The following is a 20223-nucleotide window of genomic DNA, read 5'->3' as shown; positions in this document are numbered from 1 at the left end:
AATCAGCAGATATAACTTAACAACTATCTTCTGGAGTCCAATGATTTGAAAAAACACATACAAGTACACATATAACCTACATATGTGTAAAATGTATAAACTTTTATGTGTTCTTTCAAATCAGTGGACCCTAGAAGGTAGTTTTCAAGGTAAGACTGCTGATTTTCCTATCAACTAGCAATAATATGTTTGAAAAATAACAATTATGAAATTTGTTGGATTAAGACCGTTTTGTGGTTTTAAATAATGTTGATTTGCTTATAATTGCGCAGCACCCAATTATTAAAAGCTACAGGGAGGACGCTTTCAATAATACAATAGGTTCACTCGTATGGACTTGTAGTCACCTGTCGAGTCATGGGGAACCGACATAGCTGTAATGGTGGGAGAATGTTATTTTTAAGGTGATTGCCGTTTTGCAGTTTTTCATACAATGACACCTGAATGTTATGTTGGATTTAACAAACTCTGCAGGTTATAGGGGATCGGCTACTCCTTTAAAAAAAAAAAAAAAAAAAAAAAAAAAAAATATTGAGTAGCAAGTTTTTATCACATATCTACATTATCGCTCAGGGAATTTGAAAATAATTGATTAAGATTTACATAAATTAAATATTTAAACACGCAAGTTTTTTTTAACTTCACATAACCTTGCAAATAAGTAAACTGAATTTTTTGGAAGTTTGAAAAGGATATCTAAATATATTACAGTATAAGATTATTGACAATAATTATATTGATTGAATTTTAACACGTTTAATTGAAATTTATTGTTTACAGTGCAGTTTAAGACTGCTAAATCAAGTGTTTTTGTGCATACTACATGACTTAATAACTTATTTAAAAGAATATTATATTTCAGTGAACCAGTAGTTACAATAACGAGAAGTACTTTTAGTTTAAAAACTTAAGTTAGTTTCAAAATTTCCTATAAAATTAAATTTATTTAAGTTGCTAAGTTGCTTTTCAAGCTAATAATTCAAGTTTAATTTATTTTGTTTTAAAGGCTATATTTTAATTTGTAATTAATATTCAACATATATACAAAAATTTAATTAATTTGCGATTAGTGTCAGTATTTTTAGTACAAAATCTTTGAGCTATTGAATTTCTTAAGGTTTACTGACTGGTGATTTATAAAGCACATTCAAATTGAAAATGTTTGCTGTTTACTATTTTAATCATATATTTTTAAAAAAATTTCGAGTGTTGAGACAAGTACTTTAATATACACATAGCTAATACTAAAAGTTTATAATACAATCAGTTAAATACCATAAAACAAGGTGAGCATCTAAAGTGTAAGCTTGGTTGTTTTATTCTTACACAGCATAAACTCAATATGATAATCAAGGTTGAGTGTTCTCAGATTATAGATACATCATGCAATTATTGGGATTAAAATAAAAATAGCTGGAAAAGAAAGCTAAAATATATTTTTAAACTAAATGTAGCGCTTGTTCTCCCGATACATCAAAAGGATAAAAATGTTTGCAACACTTTGACGTGTTCATTGCCAATTTCTTTTATTTATCCGTTGTTAATGTGTACATGTACATTAACACCATGCCTAGGAGATTTTAACATCCAAAGAAGAATATGCTTTTTTAGTACATAATAGCAAATGTCCAAAATCCTGTTACACATTTACTATATCAGTAGTCCCCTACACCTTTCACCAGAATTCTGTCAATATAAGATGACAATACCTTTTTTACTTAACAGTAGATTTTGTTATGCATAGAAGTAATTGATCTTTTTTTGTGTTGTACAGAACTAAATCTTCAGATCAAAATCATTTAGCAGATTTTGGCTTTATCAACACAATAAGCATCAAACTGAATGACACATTAAACATTTTACAACACATAACAATGGCAAACATCCAAAATCCTATTATTCTTTTATACCTTAAATTGTTAATAACAAATTTTAAACAATTAAGTATCAAACACCATGCAATATTATAACATATGGCCTACTTATGAAATCAGTTTTGTTTGTTTACAAAAATGAATTATTAACCCTAATTATGTAAATGTTACTACGTTTTACGAGCCAACAACAAATGGAGATATAACATTAAAAAATATTTTTCTTTCCAAATATGAACAAACTCTCGTATAATAATTAAGTTTAAAGGTTAAAATTAGTCTTGTACAACAACTGCCATTGAAATATTGTTGAATTTTTTATTTTACAATATTTTTATTACTCTTACGACTGGCACTTATGAAACAACTAACATAATAGTCTAGGGACTGATCCCTAGGGTGCCCTGTTGAATTTAATGTCACGCTGTACTAATGCGTGGTAAACCTCTTGCGCAAAATCATACATTTTATGAAGCCTTGAAATCTCACAATATATTAAAACTACAAAGAGCCTGTGCAGGCTTACTGTTGCTGCACCATTAATGTTACAGTGTGTATTGTGTAATGCTGTGTCTGTTTCACTTGTAAGTGTGTTAACCCTCCAACTGATGACCGATGGCACAGACGTTCATCAACACCGCTTGTGAACTCATAAAAGACGGCACAGCCGTCGGTCAACTTTCCGCTATTATTACACGAAAACCATTTAAGTTATAAAGACATAACTTGCACCAGTCAAATTCTCTACTCATAAACATGATTCATTTTATATAGTTTACTGTATTACAGTTATAATGCTTTTGTATGAAAATTGTTTTATGAAAACATTCCATTTAGATGCTTACTTCAGCTTCTGGAACTTTTCATATCGTAATGTTTTCTATTTTCCAATAGCCAAATAATAAATAGTAATATTTAAACATTATTCTCTGGTAAATTACTGTATAGTAATAAAATTATTTAAATTGATTTTTGCTGATTTTAATTCTTTTAATTATAATTATTTGCTCTTTATAGATCAACCAATGATATGACATCATACCTGCCATTTGTCTGCTCTCGCACTTGATTTGAGTTATGGAAAGTCACATGTAATAGAACAATTCGACTTTTATTTTATTTACCCACTTCAAGCCTAATATAATATTGTAAAGGACGTGTTAAGGAACTTTTATATGGGAGAAGTTCATATAGAAATCACAAATTTAAAGTTCTATAGGCAATAAATTTGACCTAACTATCTTTATCTTGACCAAATTCAACGATGGTCTATATTTAACAATAAAGTAGCCTAGAGCCAGCATGTCCTAATGCGTCTGCCACAGTCAACATATTAACTCACTCTGTTTTAGGAAGCCGGCTAACTAATTAGCAAAACTCTCACAGAGCAAGGATAATATACCTCTGCAGTTTATTTGTATCAAAAATCAACAGTAAAACAAAGGAATGTCGATCTTTCTTTGTTGATACTGATCCATATACATTCAAAGCTACCTTTATTTTGAACAATTTGGTCTATTTCATTTAAGAATTACATTACCAATTCCTAATTAATAATTAACATGTTCCTAGACATTGTTAATTATTTCTTGTTCTAAGAAATTAAATTAACATAACATAGCTATATTACTGTATTGCACGGGTATGGAAGAAACACGAGATTCAATGCGAATGTTGAGTTTAGCTCCATTTTCCTTTTGATCAGTGCAGCTGTAGCTGCTTGTAGGACAATGTCACAAACACGACTCCTGGAATTTTGAATCTACACCTGTCTGAAGAGATCCAAAAAAATCACGAACAAAGACGTTAAAAACAAGCCCTTCGCACTGTCTTGACATCAAAGACACCTAGATTACAACAGAGCTCTATCTGGTTTACCCAGCAGACAACCAGTGTAATCTAGAAGAAGAGGTGTTCTCATTGTCTCATCAGGTGCACTACAATGTTTTAGACACGATCCCAAACAATGTCTGTGACATTCAAATTTCAGACGCTGCTCTGAATGGAAGGTGAAATTGTCAACAGTCAGAATAACATATTAGTTCTTAGACTTACGTCGCCAGTGTCATGGCTATCATTTGGTCCACACAACACTGTTAATACAATTATTATATTCTAGAAATATACTGGTCTGAAAATATATTGTGTGTGCTACATTCAATCGATAATATGTAAAGTCAAAAGAGGTTTGGAAAATTTCAATATAATATTCCAGTGTTACAAAAGGTACAACACTAAGCTTTGTGAAACCTAAGGAAGAGAGGGAAGATTTCAATCCTCAAAATGTAGTGTTATCTATCCATAACATATAATGATGGCAAATGTCCGAAATCCAACTATCCTTTAAATTATCCAATGTCAATACCAAGCTTTCACAAAAAATTCAATAACATGTTTAATGTAAACCCAGCTAAAAGAGGAATAATACTCAAGCCTGCGGCTCTCGGAACACAACTACGATAGGTTGTGTTGTAGCGCACCTGGACTCACAACAGTTTAGGAGTTTCCAAGTAATAACAATAAATGAAATTAATAGATTTCAATTCTAGCAATTCTTAATTATTAGGAATCTGATAGGGCTTCTTGAAATCATGTTGGAGTCCATCTGTACCATAACTCTTGATAGAAAGGTTCTTGAGACACTAGGTAAATAGGTTCCTCTAGGTCCAAGAAAGAACTCTTATTGATTTCGAGGTCAAAAGGTCAAATGAAACTTGGTATGTGAGTTCATCTTGGTCCAAGGAAGAACTCTATTGAGTTTGAGATACAAAGGTAGCCAGTCCCAGTACAATAACTATTTCATTACATTCTGTAGGGTCTTTCGATACTCTGTTGTATCGGTTTATTAGTAAGATTTAAATTTTGTAGAGAAGTATACTTAAATTAATACAGGCGAAGATCAAGTCTACTGTGACTGATGAGTCATAGTAGACTTGATAGCAGTTTTTGTCAGTTATATATTCTACAAAGTGTGTTTAGAAAATTAACTGTGTAGTTTTTTGTAAGGAAGAATTTATTTGCACATAAACTTGAATAGTTTCATGATCATTTCCAAAATTAAAATTTAACTCAAAATTCAAGAAATTTGGTTTGGAAGATAAACAATTTGCTAAAAAAAGTAACTAGCACAAAAAATGCAAAATTTAAATGAATGCCACCTTTTGCAGGAACAATATAGATTTTTATTTTTTCTTGGTAATTTAGCTTCAACTGGTTTAGTGAATATTTCTCAAAACTATTTACGTTATTTTCATTGCTAAAGAATTGCAGACAAGGGAGAGGAATTTTATTTGATTCCTGTGTTCAAATACTTTAAGCACTTAATTTGGAAGATTAGTTCGTGATTTAAAATAGAGTTTGATTGATCCCTCAAGACTCTATGGAAAGCTTTTACAAATATTAAGGCTCACTTATCCATTCTTTATGATTCAGGCTTAATATTAAGTTTATATTTCAGTCTGAGGGTTGATACACGTTTTTCAAATACTATATTATTAAAAGTGACATCACATTTATTACAAAATCAATCTTTTGCAGGCTTTCGTTCCAAACAAGTTTAAATTAATAGAATTAAACTTTTTAAAATCAAGATTAAATAAAACTATCAGACACATAATCATACAACTAAAACAGAGGGTAATAGTTCCAATTTGATGGCAGCTTGCATTCAGGTTAAAAAGTATCCTATATATTGGCTGAGAACTACGTCTATAACACTAAGTAAGACTAAGTGACTTGTATTCATAATCCGATTATTATAAGTAGAAACAAGAATCTCAAATTACTAATTATAATCCTCAACTATAGAAGGAAACTTCAAAACTTACATTATTCATATTCCAAAAATCTTTCTTAAAATATGTTTCACTGGCAAAAAGAATATTAAATCAAATCTGTACACTTTTCCAAATCAACTGGAATTCACACTTCGTTTTCCAACTCAATATATGAGCATGTCAAAGTTCACTAAAGTACGATTCTCTTGATTTTTATCCTTGTTTCTCACTTTTACAGTACGATGTAGGGGGAAGTACTCACAATACACAACAAAGAAACTAAGAGGAAAGACTACGACTCCTTTGGTGTCATAATCCAATGACACTGCAGAAAACAAAGGTTGCAAACAGTGTGATGATGATGAGGATCAGGACCAGCCAGGACGGAAGAGTTCCTGGAATAGAAAAGACCAATTTTATAAATGGAATAATACTGTAAGTTCTAAAACCATTAAGTATTTGGGTGCAAAGTGGCAGGTTTTTCATATGCATAGCACAATAGATCTGTTACAAAATATCACAAATTTTTTTTAAAGTTATTTATTTATTCATCAATTTCAATTTTTTTCCCTTCAAAGTAATCCCCATTAGATATTATACAAATCTTGTGTCAAAGTTTCTTCCAATCCTTGAAGCACTTCACAAAAGTTGTTTTTTGTGATCTTGTTCAGCTCTTTCTTCGATGCTGTATTTATCTCGTCAATCGTAGTGTAACGTCGTCCTTTCATGGGTCTCTTAGTTTCGGGAGAAGAAAAAGCCACAGAGGGCCAGATCTGGTAATATGGTGGCTGCGGCATCATTAGTATGTTTGTTTTGGGCAAAAAAAATCACGCACAAGTAATGATGTGTGTGTAATGGAGTGTTATCATGGTGCAAAAGCCAATTTTTATTCTTCCACAAACCCGGGCGTTTCTGGCAGATTGCTTGTGCAAATTGTGCATAACTTGCAGAAAATATTCCTTATTGACATCTCTACCCAAAAACTCAAGAAGTACCACACCCCTGTGATAAAAAAACTAAGCAAAACTTTTACATTCAACCGAACTTGACACGCTTTTTTTCAGCCTTGGCTTGTGCGGCAGCTTCCATTGGGATGACTGAGCTTTGGTTTCTACGACATAGCCATAAACCCATAATTCGTCATCGGTTATGACCCTCTGGAGCAAACATGGGTCATTGCGGACAGAGTCCAACAGCTCATTAGCAATAGTAATGCGCTTCTGTTTTAGGTCGAAATTGAGCAAATTTTGTTCGAATATTCAGATGACCCGTCTCATGGCCATATAATTGGTAAAAATCAAATGGCATGAGCCAGTCGAAATGTTCAAGTCCTCAGCAACTTCTCTAACGGCGATTCGACACTTGGCCAATACTATTTTCTTCACTTCACCAATGTTTTCATCTGTTCTAGTGCTAAGACGTCCGGCATGCTGTTCGTCCTTCACATCTTCTCTGTCGTTGCTAAGGTCCAAGGTAGCTTCACCATAAAAGCCACAGTCAACATTAATACGGAGTCGTAGGTGGTTGGTCGGTAAATGCAAGACCTATTATGAATAGTATTATTTTGCAGTTCAGTTTTAATAATAAGTGTTGTTTTGTTTTTTATTAAGTGCATGTTTTAGAGTTAGTAAAGTTGATACACAACATGGTGGTTGTGATTCCTGACTGATGCGTGTCACAATGCTCTGGTATGATTTGTTTATTTTACCCTAGTTTATAATTATGTGTTAGGTTAGTTATTTACTTGAGGAAAAGATCAGATTGCAAATCTCGAAATGTAGTGTTACTGATTTTTTTTTATCACTGAAAGATGGCAAATGTCCAGAAAAATGATTGCATACAGATACTTAGAACTCGTATATAAGTAAATGATTTGAAACAGATATTCCACCAGAAATTTGCTTATTTAAATCGAGTGTCACTAAACATTCTGAGTATATCACAACACCAACAAAATGGAAAATAACAAACACAGTAGAGTACAATGAAACCCATCAGATGTTACAATTAATTATTTAACAAAAATCCATACCTAGCAGATTTATAAATAATTTTTTTAATATTTAACATTTTTTCTGATGTTTTACTCAAATTAATGTAAATTTTATCAATGTAAAATATTTAATTTTTTATATGGAGGGGTGATCCCCTTTTAACCTGTTGAGTCCCGGGTTATGGCAGCACAGGGGCATCTGCTGGCCCGGGTTTTTTCTGGCACTTGGTTACTACTTTTGCATTATAGTTATTTTTTGCATCTGCATAATCATATACTCATAAGTTTTATTTTTATTTACTTCATATTATTGATATTTCTAAATTCAAATATACATATTTAAATTTATATATATATATATATATATTATATATATATATATATATATTTTGATTCCAAGTGTAAGTTTATTTTTTTTATAAATCAATAAGACTAGGATAAACAAACTAAATAAATAATATTAGAACAAAACTTTATTTACATGGTCCAGAGTATGGTTTAGGCCTAAAAGTTCCTATCCAAAGTAGGCTTATTTGGACGATTATTAGAATAAACAGTATCACCTGATGGTCCTGGTACTGGTTCATCGAGATAACCTAAATCGTGGTTGAAGTCTGCATCACGAACTAGTTCACTAAAAATAAAATCACCACTTCTTACACGACTGAAAATATCCACATCACTTTCGTCGTCACTATCAGATAGTTCACTAAACTCACAGCCCAATAATTCATTAATATCTTGATCAAACAACTCATGCTTACGCAAAGCCATAATTATTGTGTACAAACAACAGCAACCGGCTGAAACGCCTCGACGTTTTAGAGTAAAAAACAGGCTGCCAAGTATCGTAGCGCGAAACAAAAATATACCTCACGAGAAAGCCAGTGTTCTCCCGAGTAACCCGGTATATTGAACGTCATTTAATTTAGCGAATTGAGTTGAAGAAAACGCAAAAATAAAACGCTCTGCGCGCGCGGCCGCAACAGTACGGCAACGGGCCACGACTGCACACTTGCCTCAGTCGCAACTGTGCGGCTACGGGATCCAACAGGTTAAGCCTATCGTCCTTGTGGTCTTATGGCCTGTGCAAGGATCTTATCAAACAGAATAAATGGGAGAGCCGATACAGTACCAATGTTGATGGTACTGACGAAAAGTGCAATGGTCACAGACAGGGTTTGAACCTGTACTATTTCTAATTCAGATCTAAAGGCTTAGACCGTTCAGCCATTGGGACACTCCCAATGTAAAAAAGAGAGCTTCAAAACTCTAAACTTTTCCATAAATTAGATTATGCATTAGGCGAAAAGAATAATTATAAATAAGATTTATTTTTTAACTTTGATAGGAATTATGTCTTTTAATATATATATATATATATATATATATATATATATATATATATACAGGGTGTTTTGTGATATTTTAAACTAATTTTGGTGCAAGTAATCACTTCCTGAAGTTGGTGCAATGTCTCGGTAACACCCTGTAGATACGTCTTATATTTCACTTTCTACAGTATGCTTTAGTTAGATTACTCATATTTATTTGGTTTAATAGGACCCAAGTTTAATAGATATTTATCAAAGTAATAATGTACTGATATTATTCTCAATAGATATTTGGTTATAAATAAGTTGTATCTTACAGTACAATTGTACTGTGTCAAAACTCAAATATTTCAAGATTTGTGGACAGTTCGATTTGAGTCCACAAATTTCTGTTTTAACTATTCCCCATTAAAAACCTTTTTTCTCAAACAAACAGTGCTGGTATACATATTTGAAGTAGAAAGCTACAAAATCAAGCTGTGAGAAAGTACTATTATGAAACTTATACACTGCTAATCTGTTATGATTGAATCTATCTATATATATAAAAATGAATGTTTGTGTGTTTGTCCTTTATGGAATCGTGAACTATTTGACCGATCATTATGAAAAATTTGTATGTATATGTATTTTTCGATGGAGAAGGTTTATATTCTATGCCCATTGGTGTAATTCGCCACCAGGCAGTGCTACAAAACATAAAAGTTTTCAAAGCGCCTGCAAGTTATAAACTGCAATCACCACACAGTTACGTATATTAAGTAGCCAAAAACTATTTGAAGGCGCTAAGATGGTGTATATTTGTCTTAAAAATAAATTATTGATTGAACTTAAAACTTGAATAGAAGACCACTTTATAATAAAGTACATGTAAGGATACAAATATAAAAACATACACCATTGACAGATTTTGCTGATCGTGGCAACAAGGCCAAATCTACATCGGTGTTGTAAACATAATTCGCTTGAACCAGAAGTGCTCAACCACGGGCAAAGCTTACGATAAGCGTGTGAAGCCGCGGGAAACAGCTTGTAATGTATAAAAACTCTGAACTAAGGAAAAGTTGGAATCAACTCAACATTGTAAGTCTACTTACGCCTGTACGGAAGATTGTGGATGCAGACTCTGTTATCAACGGAGATGCTGATTACAGCAGCTTCGGACACGGTCGTGATAGAAGTCTCTTCGCTCACTGCTGGCAGGAATTCCAGCCCCGTCACAAACATACTGTGTGCCTCTTTCACATTCAAGACCCTCTGAAAACACACCAAACATTAACAATAACTTTACAAAAGCTGACTTTCATAGTATGTACTTATCCTGGTACCTGGGGTTTGTAGCATTTTTTTCCATTCATATATTGAAAAGACCACAGTTTATCCTTTTCAAAAACTGGTCTTAAGTGCAAAATTAGCAATATAACACCAGAAGATGACAAATTGGCTTTTTTCTCTTGTCTCTATCAAGGCTTGTCATTAACAATTTATACAACACAACCACATAACAATAGGGGGAACTGAGACTGTTTAAAGCAAGTAACTGTTTTTTAGGGTACTAACACAGTGTGCTGGGATTTCAATAAACATTAATGTTAAACTTTATAATTTTTTAATAAACTCAGAACACATGGACATCCCAAAATCAAGAACAAGCACATTGAGTGCATGGATGTCCTACTCCATGCTTAATACAATGTGTGTATTTGCTCTTCACAACTCAGTGGTAACCTTGGAGTAACTTGCTACAAAAAATTATCTGATATTGTTTGTTAATCCAAGTTAAGATTATACAGAAGCTTCTGCATTAGGAACAAAAAGTACATGAAAGACAGATAGCAATAAGATAACTCACTGTTTTCACACAAGCAAGTGCTTAATCTAGAATGAGTCTACACCCACCTAGACATGACTCACCAGAATCGAATATCATCTACAAGACTTTATTTAGTCTTTTCCAAGAAATAAGATGAAAATAAAAATTGATGACTTGAAAACAGTTAATTTCTTATGTTACTCTTAAATACTTAAAATAAATTGAACTAGAATTGTTGTATTTATGTTTTATTATGCAACAAACAGCAAATACAACTAACTTTACTTGCAATGAAATGAAAAATGTCTTTATTGAATAGAACGTAAAACATATTCAATTGGCGAGGTTAGGACTATTAAGTCCTCTCTTACACCTAACCATAAATTAATGAAACTCTACTATTACTGTAAAACAAGAGCCACAATACAGTTTACATTACTATTTTACAATCAAAAATTATAATCTCTATTTATATAAAGTAATAAAATGAAATAAAGGTTCTCTATGAAACTAAAAATAAACAAATAGAATAAAACTTACAAGGAAATTAACAGACATTCATCCATCACCATTCATACAAAGCCATCGTCCCATACCCTATGCCACGATATCGTCAACCCGACGAGGCCCAAAACAGATGGTCCCTAAGCACCCCCCGAAATCGTTCCCGACTACGAATACCTCTGATATGATCCGGGAAATTATTCCAAAGTCGACAAGCAGAGACTGTGAATGGTTTACTGTAAATAGAGGATCTATGAACAGAATAGATAACAGAGAGGCTCCACGTCGAGTATTCCAATTGCTTGTTTCAGAAATGAACGAAAAGCGTTCAGACAGATAGGAAGGGGAATAATCGTTATACAAAATAGAATGTAACATGCTGAGAATGTGGAACTGACGGAGTAGATTCAACTTTAACAGATGTAACTGATTGATGAAGGGTGTTATATGGTCATATCGTCTGAGGTTGAAGATAAAGCGAACACAATAATTTTGAGCACGTTGTAATCAGTCCGAGAGCTCAACCGTCATGTCATTTATAACTTCACTACAGTAATTGAAATGGTAGAAAATCAGGGTCTTCACTAGTGTGCAATCATTTTGCTACACTTTTAAATCCTTATCTTGAACATAATAACACTTATTTATTATCACTTGTAAATTATTACAACATTTTCCAAACTATATTTTATTTCTGTGAGGCCTATCATAATAGAAGACTCAATCATCAGGCAAACTTCAAGTCAAAAGAAATAAAATATAGATTGGAAAATGTGTAATAATTTACTAGGGATATAAAATATCTTTCCAATGTTCTAAGAATCGTCATAATAACACAACACCTTTTCTAAAAGGAGTTGATGAAAGATACAATAAAAAGCCTTTAACAGATCAGTGAAAGTAGCAGGATGTTGCAAGCTCTTTCAAAATACATTAAGAATGTTTTGATCACAAATTCACAACAACTTTTACAATAAAACAAACAAGTATAAACCGCATTGATCCTCAAAGAGAAAATTACAATACAGGAAATGGCCATACAATATTTTTTCACACAGTATTGAAATATATACTGATATTTTACAAATTAAACCATACCATAATCTGACTAACATAAAATAGTTTATTTCTTTCAGAATTACTTTACTCATAATGGAGTAACATATACCTCTGGCAGTTACAGAACACAACTTCACCAACCTGCAAGCTGAAGGCAATGTAAATGCTAACACTGCCAGTAAACATGGTGCCTACAGCGAGGAAACGTCCGTCGTCGCGCACAGCCAGCGCAGACAAGCTCTCGTCCACAGTAGCTGATCGTGTAACACGCGACTGTGTTGTGTCCCACAGGTGTATATAGGCAACCTGCCGACCCACACGGCTCGCAGGGTTACAGATCAGAAACAGTCGACTCCGCTTGGGATCTTCCTCCACCCTCCCATACCTAGTAACACAGCATTGGTAAAGGGCATTGTGCCAACAATAACAAACATCAACATAAAATAATGTCACCGGTTTGCTGGAAGACCAAGAACTCAAATATTCACTTATCTGTAAACATGTTCAGCTGCCTTATTAGTTTAATTTAATAACTATAAAATTCTGGATGTTTTATTTTGTGTGTTCTATTTTCTATGGATGTACTATTTAAAATGTTCTGGTTTAAATGTCCTACAAGACTAAAAAATTTTCCTTTCAAATGTGTGCTATTTAGTTGCATGTATGACTAACATATATAATAGGGTGTGCAAAAGGCCCTTAAAGCGTGCATGGCAATAGGCCGCCCCGTAGAAGAAAAACATATATGAAATAAAACTAAATGATAAAAATGTTGATTTAGGGATAGTTTATCTTTCTTATTATCTCAAAAATGGCTCGACCAAAGTAGGAAAAATTTTCTGGAATATTTAATAATACTGGAAAATAATTATAATATTTACGACATGTAATCCAAAGTTAACTGACACTAAACAGCTGCTGACACTTTCAGTTGAGTTGCAGAGAAGCAGAAACATTCGTTTACACTTAAAGTTCAGAAAATATTAAATAATTAAACAGTGCTTGATCAGTAGTATAATAAAGATTGCAAAGATAAAATAACTATCCAATTTTTACTTTATATTGCATCAGTGACAATAAACCAACTAATTTATTGGAAATACAATTTAAACACTGTTATAAAACCCACCCTCAACCCTCAACTGGCAATCAAAATTATAATGTCAATCTAAATCGTTTTACATAGTGTCGATCTGACAAGACAAGCAAGTGTTTTGACAGTTCATATAGTAGATAAATCAACACTACCTCCACTATTTATGTATCATTTCAAAAAGAAAAAAATTGCTGATTTTAATGGTGAAATTTGATTTGCTGTTTTCACAACAGTGATGTCACAGTGACATCATAAAACTTGCCAGAAAGATCGTCTTCATCTAGCCATCTTGAAAATTAATGGTATCTCATGGGTATGGTTTATTACGTTGGTTTATAGCTTGTTACAGCTTCGTTTTACTATGATAAATTTTGGTATATTTAGGAAATATTAATTATATATTTTTGTTATTTAAAAAAATAATTGTATCCTTAGTGACAAATTTTGCCTTTTGGGTACTATTTGTGGTTTCTACAATATATATATATATATTTTTTTTTTTCTGCACATAACGTGGAAATGGTGGGAAGGATTGATTTAATATGGATGTTGAGTTTTTCACCTTCCACTTAGTGCAGCGTCTGGAATCTGATGCTGTTACAGTCATGACTCTAGGAATCTGGAGCACTGTTCGCCTGAAAAGATCCAAAATTTGTAATCTAGATGTCTCTGATGTCAAAACGATATAAATTGGTCGTTTTCAGCGTCTTTGTTGTCGATTATTTTTTGGATATCTTCAGGCAAACATGGCTCCAGGTTCCAGGAGTCAAGTGTCAGATTCTTGATACTGCACTGAGAGGAAGGTGAACTGGGGTTAAACTCAACATTAAATATTAAATATTGATGGTAAATTCAGTATAATAAATGTTATATGAGAGACATTCAATAATTAAAGAGACAATTTGGTCTAGGGAAAAAACTGTTGGTAAGACAAGTTTTGTACTTTTATGGCTTTATATTGCCATAACTGGGATAAGCCTTGATCAGCTGATGTATCAAAACTGTTTTGTTTATAACCGTAACAATACATTTTACAATGGCATTTCAATTTGAAAATTCCACATTAGTTGAACAACGTTCCGTTATTCGTTTTTTACTTGCTGAAGGCGAGAAACCAGTGATTATATACTGTAAAATTTCCAAAGTTTATGGTGAAGGTTGTATGAAGGCAAAGCATGGAGTGGAAAAAGTCATATTGATAGTGTTTTTGGATGCTGGAAGGTCCAATGTTTTATGATTATTTCGAAGGGCAGCGCACAATTAATAGTCAATACTACTCAGATTTGCTTTAAAATAAGGTGCATCCTGCCATGAGAGAAACATTGCAGATCTCAGACGAGAGGCTCTCCAGCAACACAACGCACATCATCATACTGCTGGACCGTGCTATATACTGTTATTATAAAATCAATTCATGGAGAAATATCCAAAACTTACACTGTATTTGGTATTCTATAAAGTCACTGTACCTATAGTTGTTCTGTCAAATCACATTATATTGATTTATAGTACTTTAAGGATAATAGCGACCTGTATGTGTAAAGATTTATTACAGTTAATATATATAAGTTTTATATATATATATATATATTACTCCTTAGTCATAACATGTTTTCCAAATATATTTATCATAAAACAACTTAATTCATTTTCCTTTTAAACAATTAGTCTCCAAAATCCTCACATTTGAGGATGTTCCTTTGCCATTCAACAGAAAGAATTACATTACCTTTCGCCCAAGTAGATAGTTAGACCACACAGTTGCATTGAGTCTAAACAACTGAACTCCACTCCCCCACCAACTTTTTTTTGATATGCTACTAACAACTTGAAGTATTCATCTACAAATGAATAATGCTTGAAAATACTTAATTAGGAGAAATTATCCACACCACTCATTACATTTTATTAAATATATTGTGACTAAGTGAATTGATTTCTTTATTTTTGCTCAGCAACTTTTACTTTTTTATAGACCACCTAGAAAATGGATAGACAGTACTGTGACACTAGCAAACTAAAGGACTTAGTAAAAATATATTATTTTTTATACCAAGTAAATATTTTTGTTAAGAAATGAACTATTTCTTGCTGTGAGTTATACTTTACCTGCAGCGTTTGTACAGATACTTTGTTCCATTGGTGGGTGTCCATTCTATATCTTTCAACTTGTTCCCAGTCTTCACACACCACACATATCCCCTCCCATCCTTGGACACTGAGGCCACCTGTAACAAGTTACAATAAATTGTAATCTTCTCCCAGGTGCGGCAATGTGCTTCTGGCGCTACCAGGCTGAATTGGTTGGGCAGCTCCCATCGCAGGAGAACACACTCGTGTCTTTAGTATTTAACCCAAACTGTTACATAATATACATTAACCATCATTGTGAATGTATTTGAAAATATATTGAGAATACTCATTTGTACAAATAAGAAATTTTTTAATGATAATCTTTAAGTTTTATTATTCTTTATTGAACATATTCTTATAGAACAGTACAATCGTCAGATTTTATTTTGTTACAGCAGGTTAGAAAGTTCTGTTTAAAAATTCATTTATTGTGTAAACTGGATGGTCTTGAAGCCAGAGTTTTAGTTTGTGCCCAAACTGCAGTCGGTCTCTCCTCTTCAGTTCTAGTGGGAGGGAGCTTTGCTCCGACATACGTTGGCTTCTTCTCCGTGGACGCTAGGCGGTGAGCTGGAAGATGGTAGTTTGCAGCATGCCGAGTGTTGTAGTCATGTTGCTGTGCTCCAGTCATCACTTCATCGGGTGATTTCAGGTGTACGTAGGTCACAGCTTCTAGGATGTATAGGTTAACCACAGTGAGAATCTTCAGTTCTTGAAAGGCTTGCCTGCATGATTCTCTTGTGCGTAGGCTTGTAAGGATCCGAATTGCTCTCTTTTGGTGTATTAGGACCCGTTGCAGGTTGCCTAGTGTGGTACCTCTACGTTTACTACTAGTTTACAAGTAGTGTCAATTATTGAAAATTACAAGAAGTGTTTGTTTGTATTGTTACATTAAAGTACAACTACATGTCTTCTACAAAGAACTGCAAAAACAATGTAACAATATGTCGGTGAAACAGTAGCTGCAAAAGTTAGTAATAAATCTACTAATTCTATAAGGTGGCCAAAAATTTTGGAAAGAATTTTGATAAAATCACTGTCATTGAAGAGATCAATAAAATGTTTCATATATTACTCCTTGATGGTATCACTAGGCATAAAAACAATTGCAATGAATGAGGACAACTACTGTCAATAAATATTTCCATTAGCATATGGAATTAAACCATATTAGCCAAAATAATAAAGTGACAAATGAACACTGTGTACACCTTTAACTTTATTTGTAAACAAGATTGTAAATTCTGTGACTCTATTACATTTCTTGAAGAAATTGTTAACAAAGATTTTTTACTTGACTTGACTTGAGGACTGAACATATCACTCTGACCATATGGCTACACTAGGCTGTTAGGGGTTAATAAAGTAGCCATATATAATGGCATCACAAAGCAGAGAGTAATGGCTGGACTTAAGCGCCAGGCTCCATGTTGAGACAATTTGAGGTGAATTCCCGGGAGAGGGTTGATTACGAGTCAATTCTGCCTTTGCCACATTACCTGTTTACACAGTTAATAAAAAATATATAATTATGTAACTTCTGGGATTAACATATTTTAGAGATTTATTAGAGAGAAGAAAATTGTTAATAAGTTAATCTCGCAATTAATCTTTGGGACTGATCTTAAGATGCCTGAGGTTAAGTAACAGCTGGAATTTCCCCTAAAATTACAAAAAATTCATATTTTTCTTGCCGTCAAGATAAGTATCTTAACCCTTTCAGGGCCAGGAGCAAATATGAGATGTTGCAAAATTTTTTCACATCTCATATCGCCTTGCTTCAGCTAAGTATCAACATAATGAAAATTATATAAATCTAAGCAATAATAAGTGTAAAGCTGCGTGGAAATAATTATCAACAGCAACACTCGTTTTTCAAGCACTAATTGCAATAGTATCAACATTACCCTGATACTTTTAATAATTTTTTCATTAACTCTGTCTCAGAAATTAAAGACGCTTTGGGAAATTCCTCTTGTGCTGCAAAAGAATGCTTACAAAAATGTAACATTAAACTACCACCTGAAACCTTTGATATGGACAGATATCAGACCCGAGGATATAATCGAATCTGTTAAAAACCTAAGCAACTCTGACAGTATTGACATATACAACATGTCCAATAATCTCTTAAAGAAACAAAATTATTCCAGGTATTGTTGTCCCTCTTACAATATGTTTTAATCTCTGTTTAAATGAGAGCTATTTCCCTGAAGAACTTAAAATTTCAAGAGTGTGTCCAGTGTTTAAGATGGGTTCAAAAAATAAACCTGAAAGTTACCGCCCCATTTCTATAGTTCAGGTTGTTGGTAAAACTACTTGAAATCCTGGTTTATAAACAAATTTCTAATTATTTTGAAACAAATAACCTTCTAAATTCTATGCAATTCGGTTTTAGGAAAAATAAAATCAACCTTTCAAGCCCTAGACAAATTAGTTGGAGATGTCTCACAAGCCTTTGAAGAAAAGGCAATTGCTCAGGCCACTTTATGCGACCTGAGCAGGGCTTTTGATTGTGTTGATATCAATGATCTTACCATGAAATTATCATACTATGGGTTGGGCAGTGTACCGCTCTCATTTTTAAAATCCTATTTAAGCAATAGAAAGCAAAAGGTTTATAACAATGGTAATGGTCTCAGGAAGTAAATGTCACATATGGCGTCCCCCAGGGATCCATACTAGGTCCTTTGTTATTCTTGGTTTGTATTAATGACTTGCCGTTGTCAGTCTCTGCCACAACAATCTTGTATGCAGATGACTCAACATTTTTAACCCTCCAAGTGATAGCGGCTCAGACCGAGCCGTTAGGGACCCCGTCTGAATCGATAACGGCTCGGTCCGAGCGTTCGTGAAAAAAACGAAAGTATAATAATAATAACTAGTATCGGAATTCAGCTATATTTTATACTAAACGGTTTAGAAAGAGTTCCTTTACTTGATACTCTATGTCGTATTATTTTCAAGCAGTTACAAATAAACATTATATGGAACTTGTTGATGAAAAGTACATTTTTTGGCAGTTTTCGATTTGTTTATGCTGGTGAAAAACATATTCAAAATCAATTTTCATGTAAATATAAACTACAAGTGTTATACATCTTTGTGTTCAAACTTAAATTGTGAATCTTTTGTATATAATGAATTTCAAATATGTTACTATGGAAATTGTGAAAAATAGCCTCAAAAATATAAATTTTTGTTGGAAAAAATTTGTTCTTCAAGGTCATTAGTAAATAATACAATGAAAAAATTTTCTTGGTAAGTTTTTTCTGTATCATTACCATTTAGTACATATTATAGTGAACATTTTAATATATAATATGTTATATTTCAGGTATATTTGATATGTTTTATGAATTAAAACAAAAAAACACTGCGCATCATCATAAAAAAAGCCTATCACTGTAGAGTAATATGAGTATCACTTGGAGGGTTAAAATACAGGCAATAGCATTGAGGAACTAAACACTCTAACACAAAATACTCTATTGGAAGCTTCAAGCTGGTTTAAAAACAATGGTTTCCATCTAAATGTATCTAAAACCCAAAATATTCTGTTCAGTTTAAGAAAATCTGTAAACTATCAAAGCAAATCTATCGGAATCATGCTGAATTCTTAGGAATCATTATTGACAGAAAATTTAAATTGGGATGCCATATTAATTATATTTCAACTAAGTTATCTAGAGTGATTTATCTTCTCAGGACGGCTTTACACTCTATGTTAACACAATTATGTGAGAACGGCTTATTTTGCCTTTTTTTCAATCCATTATAAGGTATGGACTGATAGTGTGGGGCAATGCAAGTAAAATTAATAACATTCTTATCCTTCAAAAAAAAATCTATAAGAATTATTACTAAACTCACAGCCACTTCAACATTGTAGACCTCTTTTCACTATCTGTAAAATTCAGACCATAATAAACCTGTATCTTTTTGATCTTATGAAATATATCTTTCAAAATCCTCAATTAGTAAAAAGCCTAAACAGTATAAAACACTCCCACAATACCAGGAATAAAAATGCTGCATCTATTAATTTTAATAGATTGAGCAAAACTCGTTGAAAGCCATTCTGTTATTGCACTGAGGGTGTACAACCATTTGTTACCCTTAGTCTAAAAGTACAATAAAAAAATATTTTTGAATAAAATATATTACTTATGGCTGTTACATAACCCATTTTATGCACTGGACGAGTTCTTCCAATTAAAAAACGTTTTATTTTAAATTCCCCAATGCCACTGGCTGTACTTGAGTATTGTGGTTTATGTTTGCGTAACTTAAGATATAATTGATCTGAGTTTTATAACTGACATTGCTATATTCATATAAAGCTGTAAGAAGACTTTGTCAATGATCTTTATTTTATGGCAATAAAAAATGTTGATTGTTTGTTGATATACTAATTGTTAAATTTTAAATATTAATTTTTAATTTTTAAATTTTATATATTGATTATTAAGTTTTATACTTGTTGTTGATTTTTTATATTTGTTGTAGAATTTTATACCTATGTTGATTTCTATATTTGTTGGGGACTTTTTGTTAAATTGTTCACATTTGGTTACAATCTTGTTGCTTTTAACAATTTTATTGTTAATGCTTGTTCTAACTATTTTTAATGCAGCCTGCTTA

The 20223-nt window shown here is 32.6% G+C and overlaps 1 protein-coding gene across 1 annotated transcript in view; it reads right to left on the bottom strand.

Annotated features, from left to right (window-relative positions):
• Positions 1-5368: 5368 nt before the first annotated feature.
• Positions 5369-20223, bottom strand: part of LOC124365082 (prolactin regulatory element-binding protein) — a 29206-nt gene continuing 14351 nt past the window's right edge. The window contains exons 5-8 of the mRNA XM_046821013.1: positions 15559-15677; positions 12495-12738; positions 10075-10234; positions 5369-6045 (exon numbers count right to left, since the gene is read on the bottom strand). Coding sequence (XP_046676969.1) covers positions 5960-6045; positions 10075-10234; positions 12495-12738; positions 15559-15677 — 609 coding nt within the window. The 3' untranslated portion in view covers positions 5369-5959. The remainder of the gene's footprint in view (positions 6046-10074; positions 10235-12494; positions 12739-15558; positions 15678-20223) is intronic.

The sequence above is a fragment of the Homalodisca vitripennis genome, chromosome 6, assembly GCF_021130785.1.
Source record: "Homalodisca vitripennis isolate AUS2020 chromosome 6, UT_GWSS_2.1, whole genome shotgun sequence".
Classification (NCBI taxonomy): domain Eukaryota; kingdom Metazoa; phylum Arthropoda; class Insecta; order Hemiptera; family Cicadellidae; genus Homalodisca; species Homalodisca vitripennis.
Note: the sequence above shows the minus strand (reverse complement) of the source record. Positions and strands in the feature narration are given on the sequence as shown.